Source organism: Pinus tabuliformis, chromosome Q (assembly GCF_031772625.1).
Source record: "Pinus tabuliformis cultivar Carrire ecotype Pingquan chromosome Q, CPIR1, whole genome shotgun sequence".
Lineage (NCBI taxonomy): Eukaryota > Viridiplantae > Streptophyta > Pinopsida > Pinales > Pinaceae > Pinus > Pinus tabuliformis.
Window position 1 is genome coordinate 427,592,239 of NC_142296.1, and position 13,153 is coordinate 427,605,391.

At 41.0% G+C, this 13,153-nt stretch overlaps 1 protein-coding gene across 4 annotated transcripts in view; it reads left to right on the top strand.

Moving 5' to 3' along the window:
- FACE2 (farnesylated protein-converting enzyme 2) overlaps positions 1-13,153 on the top strand; it is a 210,827-nt gene that overhangs the window by 80,544 nt on the left and 117,130 nt on the right. For all 4 annotated transcript variants that reach the window (XM_089384611.1, XM_089384610.1, XM_089384609.1 and 1 more), the window contains exon 5: positions 7,716-7,787. In XM_089384611.1, coding sequence (XP_089240737.1) covers positions 7,716-7,787 — 72 coding nt within the window. The remainder of the gene's footprint in view (positions 1-7,715; positions 7,788-13,153) is intronic.

Below are 13,153 nucleotides of genomic sequence, written 5' to 3' on the forward strand. Positions count from 1 at the left end.
AATTCTTTGTTGGGTAGGCCAGTTACGACACCTAGATTATACTCTGATATTGCTTAATAAGAAAACCCTCAGATAGCTGCACCGGTTTTCCCGCATTGGGTTTTTCTGGGGACATTGGTCCAAAAATAATGGTGTCATGTGGTGTGTTTGTTCTTGTTTCTTTTAGTTGCTTATCTGTAATATGTTGAGCATGCACTGGTGTTTATTTTCAGTTTTTACTTTGTAAATAACTTGTTAAAGAAAAATTAACAAGTAGGTAGGAATAAATCAGAAAAAGTGCATGAAGGGTTTCTAAATTAAGTAAACTTAGAAACTTCAACATGGTATCAGAGCATGATTGCAGATCATAGGAGGACTAAAAGACATCAGCTGAGCAGAGCAATAGTAGCAGAAAACCACTGTCCCGAGGTGACAGAAGCTGTTTCTAGCAGCGCAGAAGCCAAGAAAGTGTGACGCAGAGCCAACCAGAGCCTCGCAGAAGAAGCCAGGAACTGCGCAGAGCCTCAAAGAGGCCAGCATTGCTGACGTAGAGGGCCAGAGGGCTGACGCAGACCCATCTAGGGTGATGCAAAGGCAACGTGAGGCAGAGAGGGGTTGACACAGTTCATAGAGAGGCAATTGCTAGGGTCTAGAAGGCTGTAGGAATATTGTAGAGTGGAGCTGGTGAGGTATTGTAGTCAAATAGTACCTGACAGAGCAGGGCCAGAGGAGTTGTTACCGAGGGTTTCTAGCCAAGGAACCCGGATCAACAGTGCAGTTGCACAAGACGATCAGAGTAGGGGGCATCTCGACAAGTGACAGAAGGATTTCTAGGAGGGAAATCAGGACTCAGAGGGAGTCCAGAAGAGAATTTCCATACGGGAAGTAGAGACTCAAAGGAGTCGAACAGAGAACTTTCAGGAGGGAAGTAGAGGAGTGTCATGGCACTACACGGGGTAAGAGACCAGGATAGACTGGACGGAGCATCGAACTTCGCAGTCTGGAAGGCCAGAATCTTATCAGTGCTTGAAAGGAATTGTGTCAAGAACTTCGCCTTGAAGGTTATAGCTATCCGAGTCGACCCCAATGATAATGACAAGTACGAGGAGGCGATGGCGAGGGCCTAGTACATTATCCTTGATGGGGTCAAGGATCATTTGGTACCACATATAGCCGAGAAGGAAATGGTAGTTGAGATGTGGGAGGCTCTCAAGAACCTGTACCAACATACTTCTGTTCAGAGAAGAACGCTGCTCGAGAGCCAGATGAGGTCGTATCAGATGAAGAAGGGTCAATCGATTGACTCCTTCCTCGGAGGACTTAATGAGATCCGAGATCAGTTGACTGCTATAGGAGCGACACCGGATCAGGAGCTTATGGTGAGGACAACCTTGAATGCTGTCTCAGAAGATTGGGAAGTGTTTGTCTAGAGCATCTTGGGCAGAGGGACTCTCCTACCTTGGGACGAGATGTGGGCAGCTCTTCGCCAGGAAGAGATCAAACGACAGTCAAAGATAGGTAGCAGCAGCGAAGGGATCAAGGTCAAGTAGGAGGAGGAGGATGTGGCCCTAGCTTCTGAGGGAAAGCAGGAGAAGCGGAAGAAGAAAGATCTCTCCAAGATCAATTGCTTCCACTGTGGGGAGATGGGTCATTATGCAACCCAATGCCCAAGGAAGAAGAGTAAGGGAGAGGCTTCTGAGACTAAGATAGCGCCAGCAAGGGCAGAGAAGGAAGTTCTGACAGATGATGACTGTGCCATGAGTGCACATGCGCCACTTGAGGGGAAGTGGGGAGACATCGAGCTGTAGTCAGGTGGACTACAGGCGATGAGGGGCAGGATCCTCGAGGTACCCAACCTCTTGGATTAGACCTTGCTACGGGAGCCCCGACGAGGAGTAGCAGGACTGGTTGGGTGGGTAGAGACGGATGCGGTGGAGCGGCAGAGGGAGCTACAGTGCAGGAGTCCCGAGACAACGTAGAGCTAGCAGGCTGCAGTAGTGCAAGAGGCACAGGAGTGTTGCACCAGTGCAGGAAGGCACAGAGAGGTGTGCAACGGTGCGAGATGCAGGGAGTTGTTGCAGCAGCGCAGAGGTCAGAGAGAGGGAGCACTTGTCAGCGGTAGAGGGAGCTTCAACATCAGTGGGTGTTTCTAGCCCAACAAGGAGGTCAGTTGGGAGATCAATTACTTACTTCTCAGTAACTGAGTTGCAGTGCAGCAGTGGGCAGCACGATGCAGCATGATGAGAGGTGCAGTGCTAGGAGAAAGGACCAGCAACAGCACGGATGCAGAGGGAGCTTTCGTATAGATGCAGCAGTGGCAGTGGCAGAACCATGGGCAACAATACAGGAGGTAGCAATGCAGAGGATGTTGGGCAGGAAGGCCTAACATCAGCACAGGTACCGATGCTGGATGATTAGAGTAGTACTCAGTGAGGAGTATTGCTAGAGCACAGTCCTTGCTAAGAGGGAGTGTTGATTTGGGGTACCATCGGATGTGCTCTAGCCACGAAATTTGGCGGAGAGGTTGGGACACATGAGATCTCCAATACCCAGAAAGGGTTTGGGCAGATTCTAAACAGATAAGGAGATATTAAAATAATTAATATTTTTAATGGAGTCCCTAAGTCTAAACTTAGGGAAAATCAAATATTAATGTATATTAATATGAATCTGTGTTCGAATGGTCCAAAAGACATGGATCAAGCCAGATCTAATCTTAGCCGTTGATTAGGGACTTAATCTCGGCCATTGAGATGTCAACCTTGAGGGCACTTGGAGATCACACCAGATGATCAATCATTCTATTCTCTAGAGCGGGGTTTTCTAAGAGAGATAGAATCAGTGATTGGGAGAGAAGCTGAGGGGCATTGAGTACAGAGGAACAGAGAAGGTAGAGATTGTGCTGGGAGAGCAGAGCAGAAGCCAAGGAGGGTGACGCAGAGCCAGTGAGGGCTCACATTGGGCCACGCAGAGGGGCTAGCGTAGCTGACGTAGAGGCTCCCAGAGCTGACGTAGGGCCTCCTGGAGCTAACACAGGCCAAGAAAGGCAGACGCAGGGCCAGTGTGAGATAGAGAGGGGTTGACGCAGTCCAGATTGGGCAGATGCTGGGGTTGCAGGAGCAGTTTTGTGCTGAGGAGTTGCCGGAAGGGTTTTTCGGGGTTTCGGCCAGGAGATTTTTCTCAAACTGTGAGGTATAGCTGCTAAGGAAATTCTCTGTTGGGTAGACTAATTACAACACCCAGATTGTACTCTGATATTGCTTAATAAGAAAACCCTCAGATAGCTGCACTGGTTTTCCCACATTGGGTTTTTGCGGGGACATTGGTCCAAAAATAATGGTGTTATGTGGTGTGTTTGTTCTTGTTTCTTTTAGTCGCTGATCTGTGATATGTTGAGCATGCATTGGTGTTTATTTTCAGTATTTACTTTGTAAATAACTTGTTAAAGAAAATTAACAAGTAGGTAGGAATAAATCAGAAAAAGTGCATCAAGGGTTTCTAAATTAAGTAAACTTAAACTTCAACACATGGTACTCCTGTATTGATGGATATCTATTGAGTCTTGGCTTCAAGAAGAGCGATGCTGATTCGAATCTATATTTCAAGGTTGTTGATGGTGAACCCCTGATATTGTTATTGTATGTAGACGATTTGTTTCTGATAGGAGCCGAAGTATTGATTGTTCAGTGCAAGAGGGAGCTGGTTTCCAAATTTGAGATGAAAGATCTTGGCCTCATGCATTACTATTTGGGATTGGAAATTTGGCAAAACCCTGATGGGATCTTTGTGGGCCAAGGCAAGTACATTGTTTTGATTCTTCAGAGATTTGGCATGATGGATTGCAAATCAATAGGCACTCCTATGGTGAAAAACTTGAAGAAGATCCGAGACAATGATTCAAAGTTGTTTGATCCTACTATGTATCATAGATTGATTGGCTCATTGAATTATCTTGTGAATACCAGGCCTGATATTTGTTATGCAATTAATACATTGAGTCAATTTTTGGTGGAGCCTCGTCATGTACACTGGGTTGCAGTGAAACACATATTGAGGTACTTGCGAGGTACCATTGAGTATGGTCTGATGTATGCTTCTAATGGTGAATGGCAACTGTATGGTTTCACTGATGCTGATTGGGATGGTAGCTCTAATGATAGAAAGAGCACCTTTGGATATTGTTTTAGCTTGGGCTCTGCTATGGTTTCATGGTCTAGCAGAAAACAAACCTCTATTGCTCTGAGTACAGCTGAAGTTGAATACATTGTTGCTAATGTTGTGAGGCTATATGTTTTTGAAAATTGTTCTTTGACTTATTTGATCAAATACTAGAGCCAACTATTATCTATTATGATAACCAAAGTTGTGTGAAGCTATCTAAGAACTTTGTGTTCCATGACAGATCAAAGCATATTGAAATCAAGTACCACTACATCTGTAATATTGTCCAGAGAGGAGTTGTGAGGCTCGAATATGTTCCTACTGATTAGCAGGTTGCTAATGTACTGACAAAGTTGTTGTGGAAAATGAAGTTTGGCTATTTTAGAAAACAACTTGGAGTTGTTAAGAATCCCACTTTGAGTGAGAGGGAGAATTGATTACATAGCATCATGGTTAGACCATCTCTCGTAGGTTGTGTGCTGTGAGACATTATTGTCCGGGAGATGGATTCATCCCATACGCTGTGTGCCATGAGACATTATTGTCTGGGAGATGTGTTGATGATTCCTATTGTAGGCTGTGTCGTGAGACATTGTTGTCCGAGAGATGTATTGGTTGTTCCTCCTGTAGGCTGTGTGCCATGAGACATTATTGTTCGAGAGATGTGTTGCTGATTCTTCCTATAGGCTGTGTGCCACGAGACATTGTTGTTCGATAGGTGTTGATGATTCCTCGTGTAGGCTGTGCCGTGAGACCTTGTGGTCCAGGAGATGCTTTGTTGGTTCCTCCCTTAGGCTGTGTGCCATGAGACCTCGTGGTTGGGGAGATGCTTTGAGATGGATGCGATGTATCTTTCCTTATGATGAGTTTGAGAGAGAAATACTTGCATTGTGTTCTTTTCTCTAGGTTGTGGGATGTGAGACCTATGGATTGGTTGAGAAGATTGATCTTGAGAAAGAATGAAAAATTACTTCCTTAGCTAAGAGGGAGTGTTGAAAAATAATGTAGCTATGGTCGACATTTTTCATTGTAAACATGGAGAAGAAATATATTTTTGACACCTAAAAGTCAACCCAACTAAGCCCTACAAGTCAGCTCCAAAGTTGTGTGCCACGAGACATTGTTGTTCGATAGGTGTTGATGATTCCTCGTGTAGGCTGTGCCGTGAGACCTTGTGGTCCAGGAGATGCTTCGTTGGTTCCTCCCTTAGGCTGTGTGCCATGAGACCTCGTGGTTGGGGAGATGCTTTGAGATGGATGCGATGTATCTTTCCTTATGATGAGTTTGAGAAAGAAATACTTGCATTGTGTTCTTTTCTCTAGGTTGTGGGATGTGAGACCTATGGATTGGTCGAGAAGATTGATCTTGAGAAAGAATGAAAAATTACCTCCTTAGCTAAGAGGGAGTGTTGAAAAATAATGTAGCTATGGTCGACATTTTTCATTGTAAACATGGAGCAGAAATATATTTTTGACACCTAAAAGTCAACCCAACTAAGCCCTACAAGTCAGCTCCAAGGTCTTCATGTCGGCCTACTAGGGCTAATTAGCCCTCTCATGGCACCTATATATAAGTGCTCGTTGGCTCTCATTTGACCACCACAATCACACAAGATCGATTTTGCAATCACAAGAAGGAGACACCACACGTTCAAGGAAGAAGAAAGGATTTCTTGATCTGCGTTGACCTAATTATTTGGACTGAAGTTCACTGAATTTTGTCTTGGGTATTTTACTTCTGTTTGGGCACCATCTTGTGTCATCTAGAAGGCTGAAAACATCAGAGACGCAGATACTTTGCTGACTGTAACTTCGCACCTTTAATGTGACGTTGACTTAAAGTTGACCGAGGATTTTAACGGTAATTATTGGGCTGAATCTTTGACAGTTCGTTGACATTTCAGTGTTATTTTTCAGCGTCATACTTTAGTAGCTAGAGGTCTAATTTTTGGCCTCTTTGTGCAGACCTTACTCATTGGACAAAAGTGGAATTTCTCTTCTTTTATGAGCAAAATTTGATTGGTATTTCATTGTTAAGTATTTTGGATTTGTTGGAACATTTTGATGTACTATTGATGGACAAAATCTCTCTCTCATAAGGATTACCCATTACCAATACCATCATGATATCTCAAACCCTAATTCTTGATCTCTTCTTCTTGAAGCCTTTCTTGGAGAGCATGTTAGCTTCCTTGAAGCATTGAGCCATTGTCGTGTCTCTCCTTGAATGGGCTTGGTGGAATCACGCTATACCTAAATTATTGATCCATTCATTCTTAGTGATTCCCTTCCTACCGAGACTACTCCCATCGGTGGGAGTCCGTAAAAAGTAGGGGACTATGACTGAGGTGATAGTGGGTCATTGTCCCATTGTTGTCACTTAGTCTAGTAGTTATCCCTTAGGTTTCCCTTCCTTAGGGCCCTGTTAGATTGTGGTAACAGGTCTCTCCATTTGGGGAATAGCTCAGAGGATTCCACGTCTTACTAATTCAACTTCCTCCATTTGTTAAGAAAAAAGCTCAGCTAGAGGGTTTGGTTTGTCAGTACTGCCCAAAATCTCATTTTTGTTGATAGTGAGACTGATCCCCATCCCCCCCCAGCAAAAAAAAGAGAGAATTATGTTCTTCCCTTTGAAACATAACTAGATTCCCTCAACTCCAAAGATAAAAGTTCTGCTCCAATACCTGAATCAAAAATGTTTGAATTAGATAACCAAAATAACCCCTTCTTTGATCAACTAATATCGCCTGCTTCCCCACAATCTACTTGCCAAATCAATCCTCATGAATTCCCAATCTTTCATCAACTTCCTCCATTTTGTTAAGAAAAAAGGTCAGCTAGAGGGTTTGGTTTGTCAGTACTGTCCCAAATGTCATTTTTGTTGATAGTGAAACTGATCTCCCCCACCACCCCCCCCCCCCCCAAAAAAAAATGAAAAAAGAGAAAAGAAAGAGAATTATGTTCTTCCCCTTGAAACATAACTAGATTCCCTCAACTCCAAAGATAAAAGTTCTGCTCCAATACCTTAATCAAAAATGTTTGAATTAGATAACCAAAATAACCCCTTATTCGATCTTACTAATATCTTCTGCTCCCCCACAATCTACTTGCCAAATCAATCCTCATGAATTCCCAATCTTTCATGATTTTTTTTAGTTCTCCTTGAGTCTTTGGTCCCTTTCCCATAGTTGTTAAATCTATCTCACTTTTAGGTTTTTAACTCTATGCAATAAATTGTTACTACGAACTGAAAACTTTAACATTACATGCTTAGAAATAATAATTCCGTATGGCAATGTATTCTAAGAAAGGATTTTATGGATATATTTCATTTGTATGCATTGTTACCAAACAATTTTTAAAATTTCGCATATTTGGTTGTGACCATTGTGAAGACCTTTTCTATAACTAACCTTAAATATTTATAGGAAAATCAAAATATACTATCAATATTTTAATAAAATGTGATCTGTTAAAATGATCTAGAACACAATTATAATGGGAAATTCAATATTTCTTTTATGGGTTATTTTTGGCCAATGTTTTTCACTAACCAATTGGCATCTTACATGGCAGCACACTTGAACCATTTTTGGGAGTTGTACTATCATCAAAAGTATGAAATTTATAGAGCTGCTCTAATTGTTGGTATGCATTCTATCCTATTTTTCACAGACAAACTTGATTTGTGTTTGCACACATCCTCACACCCATCATGTGCAATGTTTGGAAGTTTTCATAGAAGTAAAACATTGATACATGTTACTCTTTTTCCAAGTAAAGGTATACAAATAATTCAGGCAATAATTTCTTGATCATGATATTGGCTTAGTTTGATCACTAATTAACTTTCTTGGATCTTAATTCTTGAAATATATTTACATTTTCTTATAGAGTGGGGCTTGCCTTTTTTTTACAGTATATTTCTTATTGGTGCACTGTTAACTACATCAAGTTCTTGAATGCCTTTGTATTGCATGTTTGAATTTTGACAACTATAGTTGCATTATATTGAGTACAATTCTAGGTCCTCCAATCTCAAAGAATATTGAAATAAAAAACCACGTGTCCCTGTGATTGAGAGCAATAGAGAAAATAGTTTGACAATAGATTGACACAATCTCTACATTTCTAGAAAAAATGATCACCATAATAGGTCCCGTCAACATTAGATTTTCCCTCGTGATTGTAGGTGTTATTTTCCAGCATATGTTCATGGACATTATTCAGGGTGAGCTTAAAATTCTGAAATTCACTATGCACCTTTTGGCATTGTTACCCCTCTTTCAATAGGGACACCCCAAGTTTTTTTACCGCTCCATTTGTAAGCCCAAATGTGCATAATGTATGGCCCTATAAGGCACCAATAGTGAGTACCCCTAGGAGAGCTTTTCTCCTAATCATCTTCTTCAAGTTGGCAGCTGGTAGCCCCCTAACAACCATCTTGTAGTCGATGTGATGTCCCACTTTATCTCCACCACCTGCATTAGTTGTATGTCTCCTTCTTTCCCATTTGTCAAGAGCTCATGTTAGAAGGTGGGCAATCCGACCCAGAAGGTATGTTTTTCATTGTGCAATTTGGGGCTTATGCTTGTTTTTCATTTGGGCATTTTGGCGTGGACTATTGGGTGACTTGGAAGAAGAAAGGGTTTTGATTGTGGTTTTATTCCCTCACCTTAAATGGGGGGTTAATCTTCAATCTTAGTCCTGTGGGATCTCCCCTATTGGCCTATCACTTTAGGAAGGTCCCTACTTGGGAAACCCCGATTTTGGTAGCATGGTGTTGTTTCGCATTCCATATTTATGACTTTCCTTTGCACATTACGAACCCTATTCATGATTTGCTTTCTTTGGGTTTGCATGACTATTGGGTTCACAGGGTGCTGGCACACCCCCTCCTCTTGTCTACATATCTAGGTCGGGCCTGGAAATGTTGCCCCAGAGGTTGATGCAACTAAAAGAAAGTTAAAAGCATATCATGGCCACAAGCAAGAAACAGAAGGAAAAGAGGAAGGGTTTTGACTGCAATCTTGTTCCCTCACCGTAAATGGGGTGTTAATTCTCAACTCTAGTCCTATGGGATCTCACCTACTGACTTATAGCATCAGGTTGGGCACTACTTGGGAAACCCCAATTTTGGTAGCGTGGTCCCATTTTCCCATTCCACATTTTCCCCTCCCCTCCACACATTACATAATCTATTTCATCATCTTCCCCCTCTTGGTCCACATGACCATTGGGTCCACAAAGCTCTAGTACTCCACCTCCCCTTGTCCACATATGTCTGGATTGGGATTGGAACGATGCCTCGAAGGTTGATGCAACTAAAAAAAGGATAAAAGCATATCATGGCCACATACAAAAATAAATAATACCACAAAATGCAAAAGATGGTCGGGACAATAAAAATAACGCATGGGAAAAAGCCGAACATGAGCTATACCTTTTACCATTATGGCCATCACCCTGGTTCCTAGGGCCCCTATGAGTGCCCCCTGCGTCATTAAGGAACCAATGCATGTCCCAACCCTTGGTGGGTAATCAACTGCCCCACCTTAAGGGTGTAATCATTGCTATATCATACACAACCTATTCTCATCCCTTGGATCCCCGAGCAGTAAAATAAAAGAAAAATCAATAAACGACGAAAAGCAAATGAAGGAGGGTGGAAAAACAAAGGTCAGGGTAACTCATGTACCAAGATTGCTCCCTCCTACATTCATATACCCAAATATGTGGACATCCCTCGCCATTACCACCTTGAGCCCATGGCATTTGGCCATGGGACCCTTGTGTCCTAATTCACCTCATCATTATCCACATGACACGTACCACTTAACGAATGTACCTTGGATGATCTCAAAAAGATAAGTATCTTGTGTTTATTTTGTTGTTTCAATTAATATCGACGTTGCACTGTCTATGATTTGTAAAACCTTAGGTTGGGTTTGGAGAAGAAAATTTAAGTCTAATGAACCTAACCCTAATTCCTTATTTAGAATATGGACTCATTGATAACGATGTTGATTTGTTGATGCTGTGGAATCATGATGTGGCCTCATTAATGATATAAACTTCTTAATGATGTGGATATGAACTCTTTATTGATGTTGATGTAAACTTCTTGATGATGTGGATGATGATATGGATTCCTTGAGGATGTTGATGTGGACTCCTTAATGATGAATGATGTGTATTCTATGATGTTGACGATGTGTACACCTTGTTGATGATGATAAGTACTCCTTGTTGATAATGATGTATAACGTGGATAATGTGATTGGACTCCTGGATGGTGATTTGAACTCCTTGATTCTTACTCTTGGATGATGATGATGTGGACTCGTTGATGATGTTAATGATGATAATGAGGACTTGTTGATGACATGGACTCGTTGATGATGAATTGGACTAGACTCCTTGATGATGATGATGATGATGATGTGGACTCATTGATAATGTAGACTCCTTAATGATGATGAAGATATGGATTCATTAATAATGTAGATTCCTTGATGATGATGATATGAACTCGTTGATAATATAGACTGCTTAATGATGATGATGATTTGGACTCCTTAATGACTTGGACTTCGTGAACTCTTTGTTGATGATGAGGACTCCTTAATGATGATGTGAACTCTTTGATGATGATGTGGATTCCTTGATGACATGGACTCCATGATGAGATGTACTCCTTAATGACTTGGACTTTGTGAACTCTTTGTTGATGATGAGAACTCCTTAATGATGATGTGAACTCTTTGATGATGATGTGGATTCCTTAATGACATGGACTCCTTGATGATATGGACTCCTTGATGATATGGACTCCTTAATGATGTGAATTCTTTATGGACTCCTTGATGGTGTGATGAGATTGACTCTCTGTGAAAGCTAAGATCAAGAAGGAGCTGATACACTCTCAAAAGATAAGTATTCTCTCGATTATTTCTATTGACTATTTCATTATGTGTCTCTTGGGTTGCTTGGTTGTTCTTGTTCTTCCATAGCCTCCTAGTGAGGATTGTAGGTACATAATGAACACTGCCAAGGTGTGGTGATCGTTGGAAATGACAGAAGAACATTGTGACAAAAGGATGTGTGATAGGCTCTGTACTCAGATGGAGCATACTAGATCAATCACGTTTCTATGAAGGTGGCTAGAAGTTTTTAAGGACTGATGTTGATCTAGATATGCTACAGATGAGCCTGTGACTTTTCTACTATGTAGAGGACTTTTATGTAAGAGGGAGTTGTTTTTTGAGGCATGAACTTGGTGATATCCTTGGCACAATGGATTGTAGGTCCATCGACATCTCCTTGATGAATGATTTGAAGAAGATGCAAGACTCTAATATTGACTGCGTCATTCATCTATCTTATGATGTTTATTTTCGCTCAAGCCATATATTATTTGTCGGATTCAATTATGGTCTGTTGGATTCTACTATGGTTACTGATACCTGCTTCTGTGAGAAGCGACTTACCATTTGCTGGATTCAATTATGGTCTGTTGGATTCCATAATGGTTGCTGATGCCTGCTTCTGTGAGAAGCCATTTATTATTTGTTCAATTCGACTATGGATACCATGCTCTTCATTATCAATAAGATCAAGTAAGGTCATTCAATAAAACTTCATCAAAACAAAGAGAGTGTCAATCTCTCTTTCCATATGCTTTCATCATGCTTATCACAAACATTATTAGCAAACCCATGTATAGGAATCAATGAGCTATCCTTCTATGTGAAATCCAATGTGATCCATGCATGACAAGTATCAAGAGTATCATCTACTAGAGCCAAGGTGCTAGCCTTTTTTATAAGATCAAGATGTCCAACAGATGGATGTTAGCCAATCATCAAGTGTATCAATGTATCAACATTAGATAGCCTCATAGAATTTAAGAAGATAAAAAAGTTCAACACTAGGTGCATCATTTCATCATCATACCTTAGGGCTTACCGAGCCATCCAAAGTTATCACTGAAATAAAACATACCATGCATACCTTGTGGTATTCAAATACCTGTGCACCTTTTTATAGGTAGCTTGTAGTGCTTGTCACCTTTTCATCAAGTACCTCTTTACCTCTTTCCAAATCTAGCCATCCTTCTTGCATCTCAAATGATCCTCAAGAGGGATCCACTTATCACATCTCATCAAGGAGGTGAGAAACATCCATATACTCAAATACATATGCAAGAAGTATAATCAATAAACATAATCATCAGATCTATAAATCTAGACACAAGTAAGAGGCATCATAAGTCAAGAAATACTTATCTTTAATGAGAGGTGATCCTCTCCCTCTTGAACCAATCTTCAAGAGCCATCAATGTCCATGGTCCATATACCAATGTTGCCTTCAGTTGTCCAACCAGGTTTGCTAGGGATTATCCCATCTAGGGCTTCATCAAATCTCCCACAAGTGCTTGAGTATCTTCACATTGACCATACTAGGTTTCATATCTCATATTGTTTCCATAAACCAGGGTTTCTCTCCAACCCTAACCTCATAGAATCCATCAAACCCTAATAATCAAGTTGCCTAGGGTTTCTTCAAATCCTAGAATTCTTTTAGGTCTCCACCATCCTCTTCTTGCTTCCATCAAAGGTGTCATTGTCAGCGTGATCTCCATGGATTTTCTTCAACCCAACTCTGATACCATGTTAATTTTTCATAGGGCTACATTATTCTTTGCTTTGATAATTAGATTTGATCATTAATACATTAAGTTCACCCCATATCATCATTACATTATTCAGATCTACACCATTATCCATCAACATATGCAATTATATAGAAAGAACAACATCATCATCATCAATGCAACGGAACATAAAGGAACAATAGAAGAAAAACGTGCACACACATAGACACCAGAATTGGTCTAAGACCAGGGCAAAACCCACTATGGGGAAAACCCTTGCAAATCTTCTTTTTCTTAGATCATCATTAAATGATTTAGCAAAAGAGAGTACAATGATCCATAACTTTATCTATGCAAC